Raw genomic sequence first — 20,885 nt, 5'->3', positions numbered from 1 at the left:
CACAATATCAGTTGTCGGCGTCCGCGCTGTGAACGAAACATCACGAGCCTGACTACGACAGGTACGCCCAGAAAGCAACCTAGGAGGCAGGTGGGCCACATAGGTCACGTGACCTTGCGGCGTCATCACAACCTGCCCATCGGATGGTGAGCAAACTGCCTACCGTGGTTGGTGGCGGATAAATTAATGGTCGCTTGTTCGGTAAGAGCAACCTGGGCCGTCCAAGGCCCACCGCTGGGAGCACCTTCCATTGCAGGGCAGTGGCTCATCGCTTGGCCGCTGCACCCCTGCGCCAGGAGGGGTATGAGGCTCCCAGAGATCTATGTATGTCAAGTAGAGAATGGCCTTATACATACATACATAGAAATTGACGCATTACACTATTGCGCCATACCCTTAAGCCGGAACTTAAGTGTTCCCTCCAATTTATTGCTCACTCGCCAGAGTCTGGAACGCCTACCTCAGGACATTGTCACCATCGTTTCATGAACTCTTTTTAAAGAACTTATATCCGATCACCGTCAGTGTTAAATAACGATTGTGGTTTATTTATGCAAGCGAAATCACACCCCTCGTGTAATAATATCCCCCAGAAACCGAGTCTTTAAAGAAATTAAGCTCAAGTTAATAGAACAGGACAGTTTCGGGGTGCCGGTATTCACATTCAACTTCCATTCTCCTCTCCTCTATCGGCATCTTGCGGCTACGTTACCTCAAGAGGCGTTTGAAATTCTTTCCCGCGGTCTTTGAAACCCTTGACCATGAACATTAACAAACGAATTAAACATCTGTGGTAATCACCAATACTTGTGGCCGAACTGCTGCGGCGGGCGGCTCACGTTGGGAGGTGGAAGGTTGTGCATGATTACAGCCTTCGGCCGGTGTATATGTGACCCAGGTTGGCCGCAAATAAAATATCAGGACATACGGGCCAGGGTGAGCAGCGCGCGAGCACTGCAAGTAAGGTTGGACGACTGGCCTCTGCTCGACACATGTTCATCACATTTTTAGCTCGCAGTTACTACTCCCAGTGTAGAAGGAGCGCCTCTCCTTGAGGGGTATATCCTATATCGCCGGGAATTATTGTTTAAAAAGGACCCGCTACTAAATCATTCAAGCGGCGTGCGCCGGCCTTGGAGAAGCCGCGGAATGTAATGAGCGCACGGCACGTGACCCTGCGCCGTGATGCCAACGCGAACATAAACGCAGTGTTCTTTGTCGCTGTCTGTGCATCGTTTGCGACCGTTATCGCATTAAATTTATAATGGATCAACTGGCCCGACATGTTCAACGTGAACATGGAGCCGACGAAGCGCGCTCTTGTTCGAAGGTGATACGACTAGTGTGCGCTTATGACTGGCGAGTCATATCAGCTCAGGTTAGTCGCAGGCGAAAAGAGGTTCGTGAGGCGGAATGATCAGTGAGGATGCTGCACATGCAATTAAACAGACTACGGACACTTAATAAACGAACTAATAAATTGACAGAACAATAATATTGTCGATAATGCGAAATGTGCGCGCAGCTCTACACATATTTCAGTTTTCGGCACCTTTCATTTGGCCGTTCCTCCGCTCTCGCCGTGGTCGCACGTGGCGTTTCGCTCTGCTACTACCTGCCACGGTCGTCACGTGGTCCGTTACGCCGACAACGCCAACAACGCTAACAACGTCGACGCCGGCAACTACGACACAGAATCAAGGAACAGCGCAGAAGCGGTTGAAAACCGATAAAAGTGATCCCTTTTTTTTTGTCACAAAAGAATTTATAAATCTAGCTGCCGGCAGCTTTCAGCAAACTTTCGTGGCAGTATTAAGACACACAGCGCTCTCCCTGACCGGCGTGTCAATAGGCATGCTGCCCTCGTTATGCGGAAGCCGGATATTTTTAGTAAGTACTCGGCAGTGCGGACGGAGCGCAGCAATATTCGAACGTTGTGCGCGAATACAGTGGGCCTCTTCCACTCAAATTACAGACGCAAAAAAAAACGCGTTTCTGTTTTACAGCCACACCTGTTAAATGCCTGTTCCCTGGGCTTCACGTCAATGTAGTCGTAGTAGTAGTCGTAAACGTAAGGTGGTAACCACTTTCAAAGACGACAAGGAGGGTGAGTGTGGGCGGACGATGGCGTGTACATAAGTGAAGAATAGGTAATCGGAGGGTGATGTCTCGGTGACCGCCACAAGGGTGGCTACCGTGGAAGGAAGAGAGTTGGTGTAGAAGGAGGAGGAAGACTAAGGCTAGAGCACAGGAATACGTAACCGGATGGTGGTCACTGTGGAAAGATGCGGAGGAGGGTGCGGTGAGAGTAGAATGCGTTATGCGCACCAGGGCTGCAATGGAAGGAATAGGTTATGGCGAGAGAAACGAAATATGCAACCAGAGGGCGGTTACCGCGGAAGGAAAGGGAGGGAGTGTTCTTTAAAGCGCAGAGTTGCGTCCTTTATAGAACTCATGAATGTTACTAAGACCGGAGACAGCATCACGCTAGGTCACTTTCATGTTGTAACAGGCAAATCCGTTAGCACTCTCAGCCTAGTCTTTCCTGAACATTTGACCTGGAATTAACATGCAAACCTAGTGCCTTTAAAAGTGTGTAAAGCCGTTGGCATGTTCCAGACAATAAAAAATGAACCCTTTACAACCCCTTATTTATTTACATCGCAATTACAGCAGACTAATGAGAAACACACCATCACATTATCTTAATATGCTCGCCTTGTTGCAAAATAAAACAATCTGGACTTTAGAAAAATGGTTTCTTTGCAGAACACTCAAATGAGCTCTTCTATAAAAGCAACATATTAAAGGCTACTGACATATGTGCCTACAAACGAATAAAAGGCTTTAAAACTGAAGTAATCAGCGGTCAACAGGCCTAGTTCATTTTCGTGGACTTTCACACAACATCTCACTTCTATCCTTATCACTTCTATCTTCGGCCAGTGGGCGTTCTCTTGCCTGGCGAAGTTACTGCCGGGCTGGTGGTGTAACGTCCCTCAAGCCAGCTGGATTTCTCCTATCCGCTGACGTCACTGCCCGGTAGCAAACCATGATTTTCCAAGACAACGCCGGAGTACACCGTGTTTTTTTTTTTCTGCTCCGGTGATTTTTCTATCCTTCGCATAAAAAAATATGAAAACAAAGGCAGAGACGAGCCATGAGCGCAAATCGCCAAGTCGCCGTTCCAAAATGCAAATAAAAATAAAAGAACGAGAGAGGAAAAGAGGGAAGGGCAGCAGTGGGGACCGAGAACTCGTTGCCGCTCCCTGCGGCATGTACTCCACAACGGCACTCCTAGCTCTCTTTTTTCACTCCCACCTTCCTCCCTTCAGAAGAGTGAACTGATGGGCTACTTGGTTTTCAGCCACCAAATTCATTCCTTACGATGTGCTTTAGCTGTCCATCCAGTATTAGGACAGTTAAAGCGCCACTTCTTTTCCTCAAAAAACGCCAATACCTCTTCGAATCATAGAGATGATGTCACACTTTTGGCCTCTTGCCGCTGTCGCCATGTAAAGCGCAGAAGCCCTTGAGCCACCGCAGTGGGTCAGCTCTCCAAAAGGCAGGGAATTATAATTCATGCTTACTGCAGCGGTTCCAATAAACTATGTGGCTATCTATGACTTTCTATTCTGAGCAAGAAGCGCATCAGTATCAGTCAGAGTTTTCAGGATGCCCGCTTCACTATGTGCTGTGACAAATGTTTTGAGAAAGGAGCCTTTTTTGTTCATATTCTATTAATGTTGCTAGTGTTGTCTGAAGGCAAAATTCTAGAAGCACGCTACAGTGGGTGAGTTAGTTGGTGTTCATTCTAGCGACCAGCGCGAAATTCGACAAAGGACCGAAAGAGAAGGCAACGCAAGCGCTGACTAAAAGCTGAGAATTTATTGCAAAGGAACGTGATTATATACGGGAAAGCATCTACACAACAAAAAGAAAATATATCCTTGAACAATGCTATGGCAGACACTCGTCCAAAAACGATAACTCATTATCTAGCAGGGCGACCGAAGGTTTCGCCACGCATTTCTCCTGGATTTTGGCGATCACATAAGCTTCTAAGACTGCCTGGAAATTTGATAGTGGTGGCTGTAGGATACTGACGTATTGCGAAGGTCTCGGGAGTAAGGTCGCTTGGTCCGCTTCTTACAATCAGGGCAGTGAAGCTCGAGATTGGACGAAGGGGCTTTTTTCTCTTACAAAGAATCCTGGTGGTCCTTAAGCCTCATATTCAAGCACCTTCCCGTCTGCCCACAGTAAAACCTCCTCAAGGCAACGGGACACTGTACACGACTCCTTTTCTGCACTCGGTGAATTTCTCCACATGCGCTAGCGCGCATCGGCGGCTATCTTGCGAAGAGAAGGGCTGGTTCAGCCTCCTGTTTACTGCCGCACACTTTGCTGATCTTTTCGTCGGTAGAGAACACGACCTGCACTTTGCACTTCTGAGCAACCTTTCATAGACGATCGTAAAGACCCTGTATGCACGGGATGCACGCGACCTTCTTTCGCGCTGAATCTTTTTGTACTTGTTGCGACGTAGCGACCGACCCTCTCTTTAGATTCAGCTATAACTTTTCAGCTAATCGGGCGAGGTTCATCCTTGTGAAGCCCCCTTTAAGAAGCCTTCCCACCTGTCCAAGGCAACCTTATTCTACCCTCTGTTGGTATGACGTCCTCAGTGCAGCTGACATTCAAGACAAAGCTATCCCATCTTTCACCAGTTTACCGTGGTTCGACTTGTATGAAAGCACGGACTTACCGGCCCCACCCTCCATCCACTCACGTTTTTTTTCAATATATTTTTGGTTGTTAGTGAGAGCATGTGTTGTCTTCTCTTTCTGTCCCTTGTCGAATTTCTGCTGGTCGCCAGACAATGAGCAAAATACTAGCTGAACAGTTACGGCACTATGTATTTGACGCCTTTTGTGCGATTACGAGGTCACTACGACGCTGCGAATATTTTCACTTTGAATAGTGTACCATTGATTTCGTAATGCGACCCAGCATCGCGGCCAGTTTCGTAACCAATAACCATGATTACGTACTTATAGTAATCAGTGCTGATCACGTTAACGCAGATTTATCCGGAAAATACGTTCAACAGGCAACTTAAACGCTTCAATAGAGGGTTGAAATTAGCTTTGCTTAAAAAGCGCGAGGACCAAAAATACGGAAATGATAGCTGCTCCTACTACAGTGCGCATTTTTCAGTCTTGTTTCAGCGTGGCTTCTTTCAGTGAAAATAATAGCCGCCGAAGTCTTGAGCCTGTAGCGTCCCGCGCGACAGGTGTGGCGAAGTGCTGAAGAGGTCAAAGTGTCGCTAGCACGAGCTGCAGAGAGAACGCTCGGAACCTTGACCCACGGCCGGATGCTGCCGCCACCGCTCCACAGCTATCTACTCTCCGGAAGCCGTCAATAAATGTGGCCGTGGTCGCCTTCCTGGGCCACCTCCATATCAGGAGTTTTAAAATAGGGGACCCCAAGCAGCGCCCTCTGGACTATCAGGCCTGCTCACTCCTCCTGTCGCGGTTGCTGACGTCAGTCAGTTTTGACCGACGCTTTCCGTCGCGCGGAGGTGCCCACGCCGTTCTCGAGAGTAGGATTTTCTAAGCCTGACGAGACCTGTCGCGGCATGCTGGTGTTTCTATTCTGAACTGGTTCTGTTCGCGACTGGAGAAGACGTGTTTTTCTGTGTCTCTGAACTGCTGTGTTGTGATGTGAAGCGTTTCACTCGCTGAATGTTCACGTAGTGTACGCCTGCAAACTGTCCTAATGGGGCGATGTTGCGGGCCCAACTGTCGCGGCAATTACGACAATGGGCCGAAGGTTCGAGTGTTCTCGTTCCCAAAGGATGACCGAAGAGCAAAGTGGGAGCGGGCTGTTCGTCGCGATGACGTCGATATCCGTTCTCTCCGTGATCCGAAGGTATGTGTACGTTTATACTACGTAATTTGAGTCGCTCCAAAAGCACCACCTCCAGTGTGTCCGGTTCTTGCAATACAATAATGATCTCTTGTGCGCTTTTGACTTGCCAGCCAGCGTAAGCCCTGACATTGTAACGGCTGTTTATTTCTGTTCTGAAATGTTCGCTTCGACTGCGGCGCTTTGTGGTGATGAGATACGCTATTTTTATAACGCCGTGCGCATGCCTTGAGGGATGTTTTTTTTTCCAGAAGTGAAAATATTGGTCTTTTGTGTGTTTTTTACTTCCCAGCCAGTAAGACCCGATAGTTCACGGGTGTTTATTTGTGTTCTGGAACGTTATAAGATCGCGCAAGTCATGAGTGATGTTCTTTCCAGGAAGGCCAGGACGTATTATCAGTTAAGGCGCACGCTCGAAGTGATCTGTAGATTGTTGTCCAATGTATTTGCTCGTCAGCGCGCTTCATCGAGATTTTTGTAGCTTTCCTTTTTCTTTTGTGGCTTAGTAAATGAGGCGGATGTGGAGCACGAAGCCTGTAATATACCGTTTATTTTTTGTGAACGGTTTGCAGGTGTGCGAGCTCCATTTCAAGGCCGAGTACTTAAGGACGACTACCACGTACACCGATCCAAGAACCGGCAGGACAGTAGAAGCTCCCATGGGCGCTACTCGGCTTACGTTGGACGCAGTGCCGACAATTTTTCCTAATGCACCTGCTTATTTGAGCGAATGCGCACCAGTGCGCCAGCAGCCAGTGGCAAAAAGGAAACGCCGCGAAGCATCGCATCTAGAGGAAGCTATTCGGCAGTCCATTTCATCGCACGAAGAACAAGAGCGTCAAAATAAGCTGCAGTCATATGAAGACTTTGTATCGCGCCTACAAAGCCTCGACCTCTCCACCTACTTGACTTCAGTAAAAGCAGAGCATGCTGTTCTCTTTGTTCACATAGAGGGTGAAGACCCACCAGACGTCGAACGATCTGTGATTGTTAGTAAGAACATGGAGGTTACGGCCTTCTGGAGGAAAGTGAAAGTGCCTGTGAAGGACCTGCTCATCCCGTGTATACTGGACGATCTGCGCTGCCTTCAGACTACACTAGACAGTATGAGAAGTTTCAAGGCTCCAGACGTTTGCGACAAGGATGAAAAAGTGAAGGCAAGTTTCAGCTTGCTTTTCTCTTTGCTGGACAGCCTCAGGTGTGATGATCTTTTGCCGCAAGAGAAAACAGAAGCGCTCGGCTTTATAAAAGAGCAACTTGACCTATTGCACAAGAAGGACCATTCAGCACGGTACTCTGCTGAGCTTTTAATATTTTCCAGTATTCTTTACACTGTTTCCCCACACGCCTACCGATTCATTCGCAGTGCTGGCAAGTTAGCACTACCACATCGATCTACACTCATGCGAATCTGTTCTCAATATAACGTCAACCCTGGAAATGAGCAGGACGATGAAGGGTTTTTACGTTACGTGAAGAAGCGATCAAGCCTTCTCAAACCGCATGAAAAGAACGTCACTATAATGATGGACGAGATCCATATTCAGCCGTACTTCGAATACAAAGGTGGATCAGTGACCGGGGCAGCTTCTAATTCTTGCGAAGCAGCCAAAAGTGCGCATGTTTTTATGATCCAGTCCTTGCTATCAGCCCACAAGGATGTCGCGCACATTCTGCCAGTATCTAACATTGACGCAGTCCAATTGCATGCAGCCCTAAGAAAGACAATTTTGGAGCTAGAGAATGCAGGGCTTACTATCATCGCAGTAATAACAGATAATAATTCCATAAACAGAAATGTGATGTCCTTGTTTTCTAAAACGCGAACAGTTGACATTGTGTACCCTCACCCAGTAGACGAATCAAGACCCCTTTTTTATGTAGTTGACCCAGTCCATCTTTTGAAGTGCATAAGAAACAACTGGTTAAACCAGAAAAATCCAGGAACTTGCATCTTCTACCATGAATTTCCTAGCACATCTTCGTTAGTTCGGGTTAATGGAGCGTCTTTCAAAGCTTTTCGAGACATGCACGCTTCGGAGCAACACAGCGTCTCAAAGTTTGGTTATGGATTGAGCTACAAAGCACTGTATCCATCCAACATTGAGCGCCAGAATGTGAAGCTTGTTTTAAAGGTTTTTAGTTCATTTGTGGTGGAGGCTCTAAATATGCGAGAAGACGAGCTTAATTTGAACTACGCCGCAGGGACAGCGCCTTTCATTGACCTAATACTGAAGTGGTGGCATATCGTCAACGTGAAAAGCCCCTCCAAAGGCCGGCGCCTACGAGATCCGCTCCAGGATCCAGTAAAGAGTTTGGCTGACAAGCAGATAGAATTTCTTAATAAATTCGTGGATTGGTTGGACACATGGCGAGACATCAGGATGGATACAGGCGCACTAACCACTGAAACACACGCAGCGCTGCGGCTGACTTGTTACTCGCTTGTCGAACTGTGCCGGTACTGCCTTGAAGAATTGAATTTCGACTACGTGTTGCTGGGAAAATTTCAGACCGACAGTCTGGAAGAAAGGTTCGGACAGTACCGTCGGCTGTCGGGAACAAATTATCATATCTCAATCCAACAAGTCTTTGAGTCAGAGAAAAAACTGAGGCTACAAGACAGTTTGGTTTTGCCAGATATGCAGGAAATGCAGAAGCCATGTTCTGAAACACTTGACAGAGGAGTACGGCATAAAGGTGTCAGATCATGATATAAGAAATAAGGAATCCATTCTGCCGGTAATAACATACATCGCAGGCTTTTGCGCCCACGCCGCGTTAAAGAAGCTGCCCTGTCAGTATTGTGCCATGATTATTACGTCTGTGGACCGGGAAGTTCAACTTGAAAGGAATCTCCTAATCGAAAACCTCTCGAGAGGCGCTCTCAAGTTTCCTCAACCGGCGGTCGTTAATGCGGTTCTACACGCCCACATTGTCTTAGAGCAGCTTACTAACAAAGCGAATGCTGCACGTTTTCATGCAACACATAAAAAGAGGGAGCTACTTGTGGCTGTCACAAGACTCTTTGTGAAACAGAGGATTTTGATGTCTGTAACAATGGTCACCATCCTGACACTGTGCTGACGAACATATTAGTGGCAGCAGCAAACACTCTTCTGAAGAACTACGTTTCCATGAAGACTGATGTTCTGAAGAGTAGAAAAACGCCGATTCAACAAAGGAAATTGCAGAAGTTTGCAAAATGAGTAACAACAGTTTCAATGTGTTTTCTGGACACAGTGTGTGTGTGTGTGTATGTGCCAAGCGTGTGTGTAAATAAAGACTCATTAAATTTACCTTTTTTTTATTTCGTTGCTTTTTTGGGCCATCGAACCGGTCACACGTTCCACGGCGCATAATCTCTATTTTTAGTGGAATAATAAATTGCTATACAGATAAATGCACGGATTTTGAAGCATTATGCATTCATAACATACACTGCCAATCAAAATGCAAAGGCAAAATAAAACTATTACACATGTGCACTTCGCCACGATCATTCCTTCTTTTCACGGGAAGCGATGATATGCGCTTCACAGCCTCCCGCTTCCGCGCGGCTCGGTCAAGACACGTGACGTCACGGCGGCAGTAAGCAGGCCTGAAACTAGTTCTAGGTGGCATTTCCCCAAGGCGTGGGGGCCCAAAAAAATAGCGGGCCCCAGCGCTAGGTACGACTGCGTCGGTGAGTTTGAGAATAGGTGTCTCCTCTGTGCAGCGGGGCCAGGATTGCGTTTATCGATCGCAGCGCTACTACGCCAAACCAAAAAAGGTACTCTTGAAAAAATATTTTTAAATATGCGTTTGCTTCTTTACCACCAACTATTATTATTGCGGACATAAAATTTAAAAGTAGAAATTATAACAAGCGAGTGTTTTTAAACACCCTTCTTTTTTTAAGTCGATGCGAAATCGGCCAGCCAAGTCATCTCCTTGGCGACCAAACGATATGGGTACTCGCTAAGCCTAGCAGCTCTGAAAACAAAAAAGCAATCTGAAAATATGGCGCATTTCAACGTTAATATTTTGCGTTGCGGACATCTGCAGACAAAGGGAAAGCTTCATGTGCCTTTTATTTCCCGTGAACTTAATACACAGAGTGGCGGCGACAACGAATCGGTGGTGAAGCCAGAGGCCCCGCTTCGACGGGCGCCGCCATGTTGCCTGAACTTAGAGCTCCATTGGAGCGCACGCCTCTTAGAACAGCCTGCGCTTTCTAACGGCAAACGACGCGTACTCGCTAAGCCTAGCAGCTCTGTAAACATGGAAGCAATCCTAAAATTTGGCGTGTTTTATCGCTAAAATTTTATGGCTCAGGTAAGTTCAGACAAAGCGAAAGCTTCGTGCACCTTTATTTGGCCGTGATGTGGGACACAGCGTAGCGGCAACGACGAATCGGTGGTGAAGCAAGCGGCCCCCGCTTCGACGCACCCCGCTGTTTCCTACGCTATCCGGCGTTAGGGGGCCACGCTATTTTGCAGATTTAGCGTTAGCGTCGCCAGCTCACCCAAACACCCAAGTGCTCTTAACGTTCTGCGCATGCACAGTAGTGACCCGCTATTCCCTTATGCCCCAAAGCGATAGGGTGACCTTATACTAAAAATCTCTATTGTGGTGAACCGTCAAGCCGCACCTTCTCCATCAGCAGCACTACTGGATGGCGAGCTGGTAGGACCCAGACTTCACCCCGTGGCTTCCTGCGTTCCGGCCTCAAGGCGTCGGCGGGTGGTTCCCTCATTTAGAGGCTGCACTGTAGCTGAGCGGCATCACCATCCAGCCATTCAACGCGCAGTCCTCTGCAATATCCTCCTGCCCGACCTGATGCTCTCACTACCATGTTCTGCCTTGGACTGCCGGCCATATGATGAGCTGCACGCGGCCATCTGAGCGGACTTTGGCGTGTGCTACGTCCAGCTGCCGCTTTACGACGCTGGAGACCCGCTTTCGCCGCCGCCAGCAGGTGGCCCAGCACTAGCGTCGCTCCCACTCACGCCGCCTTCGTCACAGCACTGCCCGCTTTGGAAGCCCCCGGCCGCCTCCTCACCACACCAGCTCAGATTCTCCGGCCCCGACGTCCCTCTGCACGACACATAAGATAGGCTCAACACCAGATTTGCCGCACGTCCTGATCCCACAGCTGCCTTCTCCGCTTCTTTGGACCTGCCTCTATGCGTTTTTCCTTTTCGCCCGCGATCACGTCTGCCCAGTCCCCGCCACACCGTCCCTTACTGACGTTGGCGCGAGCCCGTCCTGACGACACCGAACGTTCTGCAGCAGCATGCGTGTAGAAGTTTTTGGCATCTTCGTCTGCCTCGCCACAACAGCCATGACCTCAGCAGGCCTCTGCAGCGATGTCCTAGCCTTGGCCAGCTGATCCCAACAAGCTCTCGGCAAACCTGCTAGCCGCATCCCTAGCCCCACTAAGGCCCGCAACGCGCTAAACGTCCGAAGAAGCAGGATGAGAAGGCGAAACCGGCGACAGCGGCACCAACCATGCCGATAGTCGCCCGCCCTACTTTGACTGACAAAGACCCTGAACCTGTGCCAGCGCCTGTCCTCAAGACAACCCAGGCCACTGATGTGGGCCCTTAATTCATTCATTCATTATTTATTTATTTATTTATTGCATATCTTTCGAAGTACAAACATTGCTCTCCAGCGGTTTTCTCATATTCAAAGACACTGGACACCACTGGTTCGGCCGCCGCCGACCGCAAGTTCGACAAGAGACCACCGCACACAACCACTCATCCACAGCAGTAACAGGTTACAATCAGGCTGCAATTTCATCAGCCGATGTCTAGCAAGGTGTCTAGGCTGCCCAGGTCCACGACCGTGCCCCAGAATTTGAAGTGGGATCACGGATTAGAGCTTTAATTTGCGCGCTTTCTTGTGTTCGAAGTTATACAAGGCAACCAAAGAAGAAAATCAATTGTCGGCTTGAGAATTCTAAGCGTCAAATGGGTTGTGATGGTAGTGGAGGAAGCAGAACATTTATTCAGAAAGGAACAGACAATTTAGCATAGCCAAGTGGTGGAATATCGTGCAGTAGAACTTGTTGCGGTGGGCGACATTTAAATCTAAACACATTTACCATAAGGCCTTCGGCCTGAAGACCTTTACACCGAAAGCATTTACTATGAAGGCCTTCAGCCCAAAGGCCTTTACCATAAGGCCTCTGCCCTAAACGCAGTTGACCCAAATGCCTTTCCCTGAAAGCATTTCCCTTGAAAGCGTTGATCATTCACCCAGGTGAAGTACAGCCAGGAGTGCACACCTGGCACGTTGCCAACAACCCGGTGGTCACGTGGACAGCCTGCCTCAAAGCAGGCGTTAGGGACGTAGTACATATGCCCGATATCGGAAGATGCGCCTAGAAGTGGTACAGCACTAAGTAACCGAAGCGAAAGCTTCAAAGTTAAGCAGGTAAAGCTTGCCTATACTTGGTTGTTGCTTGGCGGTAATGAATGACGTTCAGTGCTTCGGCGGCGGTCTTCAGAAACGCAGGCTGCTCACGAGGCGAATTTCCTGGATCAACCATGACGACTGCTGCCGTTAAATTTTTAAGAGCTGTCGCAATCCGTTGGCACTGGCTGGGACACAGCGGAGGCTATCTAGACAGAACGAGTGCAGGGCTCCGGCGTAGCTGCATTTGAGTGACGTCGTGGTTGTCACATGACTAGGTAGAGGCGGGCGCTTGGTTTCGGCGGCGGCGGCTGAGTGACGTGATAGCTACCCCATGGTTTCTGCTTGGTTCAAGGTCAAACTGGCGCACAGTGGCACAAGGCGAAGAAGCTTCTGAAGGGAGTAGCTTTCGCTTTTAAAAGTTCTAAAGAGGAAAAAGTCATTCAGTCCAGTGCTGTAAGGAATGAGGTATTGGACGGGACTGACGACTCATTTATACAGTCAGGAGTACTTTGAAATGCGCTGACAACACACCGCATAGGGGCGTTTATGCATTACGCTCCCATTATTATACGATGGCTGTGACCCGGATTCAAATCTGCCAAACGTGTGGCCTTGGTATCAGTAGTAACGCCCAAATCACTTAGTCACCTCTTCGAGTCCAACCAAAACTAGAATGTTTTCTGAACTGCAGCTCATATTATGTCAGTCCTCGCCGTTTGAGCAAGCGCAACAGATTCGTGCTTGGTTGCCGGTGCAGGGGCACAGTCATGGCCTGTAACTGTCACTAAAATTCTCCGGACCACGGGTACAGCTAAGAGATCACACACACATTTTACAAACGGCTGTGCAACTTAAAGGTCTGCGTATGAACAGCACTGTCCGCCCTTTAACCTTGCCCTCCATTAACTGACACCGGGAAAATCGCTCTTTTGGAAAGCACTCGTGATAATAAAATTGATCTTGTGACTGCGCAATATCAGCTTAAAAGGCCGCGTTTCTTAGCTAATTCAGTCCTTTTAAAAAAATCCTTATATCTTAATGGCTAAAAAATAACTCACAACTTAGTTTTTCTTTGGTCACCATTTATTAATGCTAAAAGGATTTAAAACAGCAGCAATGGCAAAGTAGCTTTTGCTTGTCAGATCACCGACTTCCAGCGTTCACACTCGCTCTCGCGGAAGCCTCGCGTCTCGTTGAACTGTCCATGTCCCATCGTGATTACGACGGGAGAGCTCCTCGTGTACTTTGGCCACTTCTGCCCGCTTGGCAGCTCAGGAACCCTGCAACAAGAAAGCAAGCGTAACGAATTAGCTTCGCAGGGAAAGCACACCGACACTGTTAGCCGCCGAGGTTTCTTTACGTTAAGCATGCACACTTAGATGTAGCTGTTTTCTCTGTGCGTTATTCCTCTCCAGATATATTTTTTTATTCCTGAGAACAATGAAGGCAGTGGTAGTACCATGAGTAATGAAGCTAAAATTACACAAAAATTATTGTTTCAATTACAGGAATAGAGTGGATCTTACGGGCAAAGCAGCCTCAGGTAGCCGAAACTCAAGCGTAAAGATGAGATTGGAGAATTTTCTTGATTAAGGCGACTTTCACTAGTGCAAAGGAAGAATAATTTGCGAGAACTAAGATAACGCTTTGTACTCCAGCGGACGTAATCCGACGGATGATACTCATGAAATATCGAATGTCTGAGCCCCTAATTTTACTCCTGAAATCACTGGCCGATATTTCAAGGTTCCCTATTGGTACGCCCGAATCGAAAACTAATCTGTAACAGCCGTTAGGCGACAGTGACAACCTAGAGCGGGCCTCTGAACTGAATAAACATGACGGCTTTCAGGAACTCTGCCTGTGCGGTAAGCCTGGAAGAACCGCTTTTGTTTCTATACTCTACGATTGACTCGAGCTTCTTGCCGATGGAGTCAACTTCCTAAGAGCTAACTTTTAATGCGAAAGCATTACTGGCCCCATTAGGCGAAACTCGTTGGGGACCCTCGTTGGTGATGTTCTTGAGGCTGAAAAATGATCCCAAACAGATTATGTCACCGCGCAGTCTCCAAGCGAGGCGCACGCATTGCGCCGATAAAGAGCGCGTGTATATAGGCTGACGTCACGGCACCGACTCGGGGCGCGGGCAATCGCACTCCGGCTCCGAATCATCGGGGTGGCTGGCAGGTGAGGATAAAAAGCGGCGCGCGCGTCGTGAAGTCATCTGACGCATCCTCCCGAGTCGTAGCCATGATGGCAACGACCGCGCGCAAGGCGCATTCGCCGCGGCTTCATTGCCTCGAAGGGTCGTGGCCGCGGCTCTCACCAGATGCGATTTTCTGTTCCTCCTGCAGTGCGCTTGGCATTGATTAGACTCAGTCTGTGCAGCTCGAAGTTTCCAACGTGTGCCGGTCTTCGCACACAATAAACCATGCCGACGAACCATCTTGCAGAAAGAACTTTCATAAAAGAATCTCGACCATGCAAAACATAAATGCTTTCACATTCGCGCATAAGTGTCTGCCAATTTTTTTTCTTCTCCAAAAGGTGAAAAGCAATACAGAAGAGACAAGGAAGAAATACTTTCTGGTGTTTGCAAAATCCGGCATGAAAGCAGAGTGGCAAACCGCATATGCGCACTCTGACAAGAATTAAACTCGCTGACTGTGGTGATGAACTGATACAGCGTGTGAGTTCATCGCTAGAGGCCTTCTTTTGCTCCTCTAGGGCTTGTATTGTAATTTAAATAATATTTGTGTATCACTTGCACCAAGATTACACGTAGAGAAAACACCAGAAAACACTTGATGAGCAGTCCTTCATTCAATGCAACTCAGTTTAACAAGACACGTAATTTCGAGTAGAGCATTTGACACCCTAATTGGTGGGCGTTCTTCAGGCTTAACAGCCTCTTCACCGGCAAGTAACTGGCATTGAATGGAGACACACCAATAAATATGATTTGATTTAATTTTAATTGATGCTTGATAACGTTGTAAGGCGCAGAGCAGTTACAGGTGCAAGGATTTAAGCATTGAAAACGGTGTCGTATGGGCTTCGCACGCTTTATTGTATAAGACGTACCGCGTTTTTGTTTCCACTCGATGACATATCATTTTTTATGTGTATTGTGGCGTCCGACAGGAGGCAGAAATTACTTAGCACGGAAAAAACATATTTTTAAACCAATACATTAATGTTTCCCGGCTGAGAAATATACCAGCAATATTAGAAATGCTCTTAAGCAAGGCTTCTGCTTTCTCATCAGATACCTGTTTTGCTCAATAAGAGCACCAAGGCTTAAAACTGTGCGAACTCTGCATTGGTTGAACGAGGTTTCATATTTAAGTATATTTCAGTGATACGTTCTTTGTGCTAGAATACAACAACCTTCTTGTACAAAAGATTTGTGCTCAAAATGTTTGTCTCTGTAAAAGTTCAGTTTGAGAAGTAAAAAAATGCCTCTGCTCATTAAGTCTGACAAAATATTTCCGCTCAGAAATAGAGCCATATCTCTAACATGAATAAAAAGTGCAATGCATCCTTGCTTTTAATATAAATAGTGTATAAGTTAAATATCAACATTCCTAATAACTACGCTCCTCAAATTATACATGTAAAGATTTATTTTACAGGGTTAACCCTTGACTGCTAACGTTTCAAAACAATGTTGAAAATGTCATGCAAGAAGGTCCACGAATGCTTCCCGAAAGCCATAGCTTTTTAGTTTACCTATTGGAGGTTTGCGCTTAAAGCTATCAGATGATTTGTAATAATCTAGAAACATTCCGAATGTAGGCAAACACTTTTAGACATCTCGACTTCATGCGTTTAGTCTGGCGGACATGCGTTTAGTCTTGTGGGATAAAACATGGATAACGAACACCTTGTCGTTATCCATGCTGGTATTCACGATGTGCAGAAGGGGAGGAGCTAGAACGTCGGGAAAGAGAAGTGGGGATGCATAGGCTTAGAGAGGCCTCCGAGAATGTGTATGTGACCATATGCATAATCCCAGAAGTCCAGAGGCACTCTAGCGGAACGGAAAAGTGGGTCGTTGAGGCTAACCTTGTAATTAGACTAATGAGTCGACGACCACGATACTGAGTAATGGAAGTTAACAGAGACATGTGCGAGGTCAGCTCCCACCCTTTTGAACAGGATGGCATTCACTACGGTGGTGTCACTGGCAACAGGGTAAGGCGTAGGATAGGTCTCCAGGCAACAGCTTTCTTGGGGGGACCCGGAGCTCTGATGGAACCAGTGATGAAAATTTAAAGAAACGATGAAAACATAGGCGAAGAAGTAGACACAAGCGCCAGGGCAAGTTAGTTCAGGTATAGGTTACATTAACATGCAAGGTGGCAGGAATAGGCTGGAATGGAAGGAAAAGAAGAAAATTTAAGGCAGGAAGGATTAATAGTATATGGTTTAGTGCAAACACATCTTAGAGACATAGAGCAACCACACTGAAACCCAGACTAGGCATGGGAATATTACAACAGAACAGACGACAGCAGAAACGGAAGGAATTGGGGCATTGATTATGATGATGCTAGGTTTTTATGGCGCAAGGGCAACTAAGGCCAAAGAGTGCCATACATGATAGCCTTAAAACCAGGTGTATAAGGCCCAAGAGTAGTGAGTATGAGCATGATTATAGAGTCTGAATAGAGTGGCTAAATATTCGGTGGAATGGTTTAAAATGATGTATAGTGCCTAAACTTGTTCTAACAGGAGTTATAACAGTTCGTTCTAACAGTTCGTAACAATATGAACGACGAAGCCAGGTAGCCTCAACGACAGTCCTTGCTTGAGCAAGAGGAGCGAGGCATCTGGCAGCTATGGGTGAGCTCAGCACTCTCCTCCGCAATGAGGAGGTGCTGAGGGTACTTTAAATATGAAATCTCTCTTAAAAACCTACATCAGTTAAAAATTTAAAAACGCTATCCAATGAGAACACCTGGTGATCACCTAAAAATAATGAAAGGTGCACTGGTATTTTAAATGTGTAAAGTTCATGAAAGTGCAGTCGTCTTTGCATATCCAGTCTGGGGCATATGATTAATTTGTGGACAACTGAGATGTGGATTCCACATCTCGCGCATTGCGGTGCCGGAGTATCCTGTAAAAGATGCGAGTGTTTGACGTATGTATGTCCTATCCTCAGTCTGCAGAGAGCAACTTCTTTGAATCAGTTTTGTTTTTCTGTGGCATACCTCCCAATCAGTGGTTTTATTGTGTGGAGTTTGTTGTCTGTTTGTTCATCCCAATCCTGCAGCCACTCTTTGCGAAGTGCAGTCCTAATATATAGCCGGAGGTCCTGGTACGTAAGTTGTTTTATATCCACCATACTCAGTTCGGCACCTGATGCTGCAAGCCTATCAGCTTCTTTATTTCCATCTATTCCACAGTGACCTGGTACCCAGCATACTGTAATTTTAAGGTTCAATGTGCGTGCAGACATAAAGCATTTCAAGAGGGAATTCATTACAGTGTTTTTACAGGGTTTTCCAGAAAGAATATGGCCCAGAAGACAGGGCCATAATCACACTTAAGGAATCGGAGTATGTAAGATGGTGTGTTGGTGTGTTGAGTTTTATGGCCCATATGCGGCTAAGGCCATCATGCGCCAAACGCAAGGTATAGAAAATTTTCTTCTGCCAGATTTTATATGACAGAAATGAAGTGGTGCTGTAAAGGGCCTAAAATGTTCTTTCTCGCCATCTAGTGAAGGTAAAAGGCAGAATTTTTCGTAATGGCCAATTGTAAGAGCTTTAAAAAGGTCAGGTAACCTCAGCGGCCATCCTTTGCAGAGGAAGGATGTCGAGGCCCCCAACAAATGAAATGCACACCTCAGCATCTTGTCAGGTATGAGAAAGTGGCTGAATTGTATCACATAAAGGTGAGGCATTTAAAGTTCCTTAAGACAACCAACCTCTCGTAAAAAGTTAAAAACATAAGAAATGTCAACAATTGCAATATCGCTCAAGAGTAGTGCTGGGTGAAATGGAATGCATTGATTATAAAATTGACTAAAATACTTTTTCCTTGGTTTTTCTAGGTTTGAACACACGAATAAAATATGGTTTAGTGTGAGCTCGTGTACGCATCTTTAACAAACGGGTTTGTCTTCTTTTGTAAGTAAGTAGTTGAGTGTCAGGTGTGTGTGTCCTATGCGAAGACAACATATTTCTTCAGTGAAACGTTCCTGGTGTCTGCACGACTTCCATTCCCCCAAGAGTGGCTTTATGAAGTGTAGTTTGTTGTTGAGTTCATTATCCCACTCTATCTGCCATTTATTCTTTAATGTGTGATGTATCAACTTCGTGCCGTCTTTAAAAGGTATGTCCACATTTTTTATTTCACCATTTTGAGCTCGTACGGCTGCTGCGTATGCTCTCTCGTTACCCTCTATGCCGACGTGGCTCGGGACCCAGCAGAATCTTATCGTATGTCCTTGTGTCGTGAAATTTTCTATTTTGTGTATGATGCTGCCCACTCAGGGCTCAATTGCATTTCTTGACTGCAGCGCTGTGAGTACGCTAAGAGAATCGGTGTATATTATATTGTTTTTGATGTTCCCATGTATTATTTTGTCAACAGCCATACAGACTGCATAGCATCGCGCAGTAAAAATTGATACATAATTTGGTAATCTTACTAATTTTTCCCATTTCCCCTGTACTACGTCACTTCCAACATGCATCGCTGTTTTGGAGCTATCTGTGTAAAACTCCATGCAGCTTGAATATTTCTCTTTTAAAGCCAAGTATTCTTGTAGTAGGTGTTTACGTGGTGTTTGCTTTTTACAAAACTGTGTAAGCGTGAAGTCACATGCAGTGTGAGGGCAGTGCCATAGTGGCAATGAATCGTGTCTAGGGCCAATTTTAGGTAGAGCATCTAGTATTCTCAGTTCATGACATGCGTCTTCAAAGCTTAATAGCAAAGGTATGATTGATTGTGGTTTATTACTGAACAGTCTTCTAGATGTCCACTTGGTAACTATGGGGTAACAAATGTGTTTTGGTACGGTTCTTATTTTAAGTACATACGCACAGGTAAGCATTGCTCTTCTGTTTGCAAGAGACTGTTCATTTGTTTCTACATATAGGCTGTTTATTGGGGATGTTCTGGATGCACCAGTTGATAAACGGGGACCCAGGTTTTGTACAGGTTCCAGTTTTTTGAGGTATGATGATCTTGCAGACCCATACACAATGCATTCATAGTCCAAAGTGGACCGTGCTACGGAGCGGTAGATCTGTAAAAGGCACAATCTATCTGACCCCAATGTTTCCGTGAGAGTATCTTCAGTATGTTTAGCGTTCGGGAAGCTTTCTTTTTCAGGGTGTTTATGTGAGGTAGGAATGTGAGCTTTCTATCAAAGCTTATGCCTAGGAATTTATGCTCTTGTTTTACTTGTAGAGCAGTTTTATTCATGTACAGGGTGGGATCAATCTGCACGCCCCTTTTCAGTGAGAAAAGAACGGCAACCGTTTTTTGTGGAGTGAATTTAAATCCATTTTGGTCTGCCCAAGTCGCTAGTTTGTTCAGTGTAAGCTGTATCTGGCTTTCGCATGTTGATAAGCTGGAAGATGTGCATGAAATTTGAAGGTCCTCAACATATACGGAATACACGATGGTCTTTAGAATTATTCGCGATATTGAGTTCATTTTTACAATAAAGAGTGTGGTACTTAGAATACACCCCTGCGGTACGCCGTTTACTTGGATGAATTTTTTCGAAAGCGTGCAGCCGAGACATACACGAAAGGAACGGGCAGAGAGGGAGTCTTTCAGACAGTTTAGCTTCCTGCCACGAATACCTAGATACGCGAGGTCACGAAGAATCCCAAACCTCCAGGTGGTATCATAAACTTTTTCCAAGTCAAAAAATATTGCCAGACAATGCTGTTTGTGTATGAATGCTTCACGGACTGTGTTTTCAAGGCGGACAAGATGGTCGATTGTACAGAATGCTTTTCTAAATCCACATTGGTGTACAAGGTTTTCGCGATTCTAGGGTGAACATTAACCTAATATTTAACACACTTTCAAAACGTTTAGCAAGATAACTCGTAAGTGCTATTGGCCTGTAACTTCCAGCCGAGGTTGGCGGTTTCCCTGATTTCAGGAATGGCACAGCCACGGCGTTTTTCCACGCCTCTGGCATTTTTCCAGATTGCCATACTTTATTGAAAAATTTCAGAAGAGCTTCTACAGCATCTTCAGAGAGGCGTGCAAGCATTTCATAATGGATTTCATCGGGGCCTGGTGCTGTCTGTTTGCCAGCCGAAAGTACTGTACGGATTTCTTGTAGTGTAATTAATTTATTGTAACGTTCATTTGCGCTGCCACATGTCGGCAGTCGTTGTTTTTCAATTGTGTTCTTGTGCCTTAAAAATGATTGAGTGCAGTGTGAGGAGCTAGAAACTATGGCGAAGAGTTCCCCTAGTTTGTCGGCCTGTTCGCTAATGCTTGTTTGTGTATCCGGAGCTGTTAGGAAAGGAATTGTGAAAGGAGTAAAGCTGCCATTAAGTTTGCGG

General features: G+C 46.4%; 2 protein-coding genes and 1 pseudogene across 3 annotated transcripts in view; 2 read left to right on the top strand and 1 right to left on the bottom strand.

Moving 5' to 3' along the window:
- The first annotated feature begins 6,398 nt into the window (after positions 1-6,398).
- LOC144103382 (uncharacterized) lies at positions 6,399-8,238 on the top strand. Its single transcript, XM_077636114.1, has 2 exons — positions 6,399-7,542; positions 8,192-8,238. The coding sequence occupies exons 1-2, from the start codon at positions 6,438-6,440 to the stop codon at positions 8,236-8,238; spliced, it is 1,152 nt and encodes a 383-aa protein (XP_077492240.1). The 5' UTR covers positions 6,399-6,437.
- A 74-nt stretch (positions 8,239-8,312) lies between these two features.
- On the top strand, positions 8,313-9,137 carry LOC144103380 (uncharacterized; annotated as a pseudogene).
- Positions 9,138-13,397: 4,260 nt separating this feature from the next.
- The window catches only part of LOC144104939 (acetylcholinesterase-like), an 82,094-nt gene continuing 74,606 nt past the window's right edge, over positions 13,398-20,885 (bottom strand). For both annotated transcript variants that reach the window (XM_077638168.1, XM_077638169.1), the window contains exon 4: positions 13,398-13,616. In XM_077638168.1, coding sequence (XP_077494294.1) covers positions 13,475-13,616 — 142 coding nt within the window. In that variant the 3' untranslated portion in view covers positions 13,398-13,474. The remainder of the gene's footprint in view (positions 13,617-20,885) is intronic.

The sequence above is a fragment of the Amblyomma americanum genome, chromosome 9 (genome assembly GCF_052857255.1).
Source record: "Amblyomma americanum isolate KBUSLIRL-KWMA chromosome 9, ASM5285725v1, whole genome shotgun sequence".
Lineage (NCBI taxonomy): Eukaryota > Metazoa > Arthropoda > Arachnida > Ixodida > Ixodidae > Amblyomma > Amblyomma americanum.
Note: the sequence above shows the minus strand (reverse complement) of the source record. Positions and strands in the feature narration are given on the sequence as shown.

Bases quoted from the DNA above. Each gene is read 5' to 3' on its own strand.
- LOC144103382 (XM_077636114.1), top strand. From the start codon at position 6,438: ATGAGGCGGATGTGGAGCACGAAGCCTGTAATATACCGTTTATTTTTT. The intron at 7,543-8,191 runs GTGCGCATGTTT...CAACGTGAAAAG, and splicing joins TTCTTGCGAAGCAGCCAAAA to CCCCTCCAAAGGCCGGCGCC.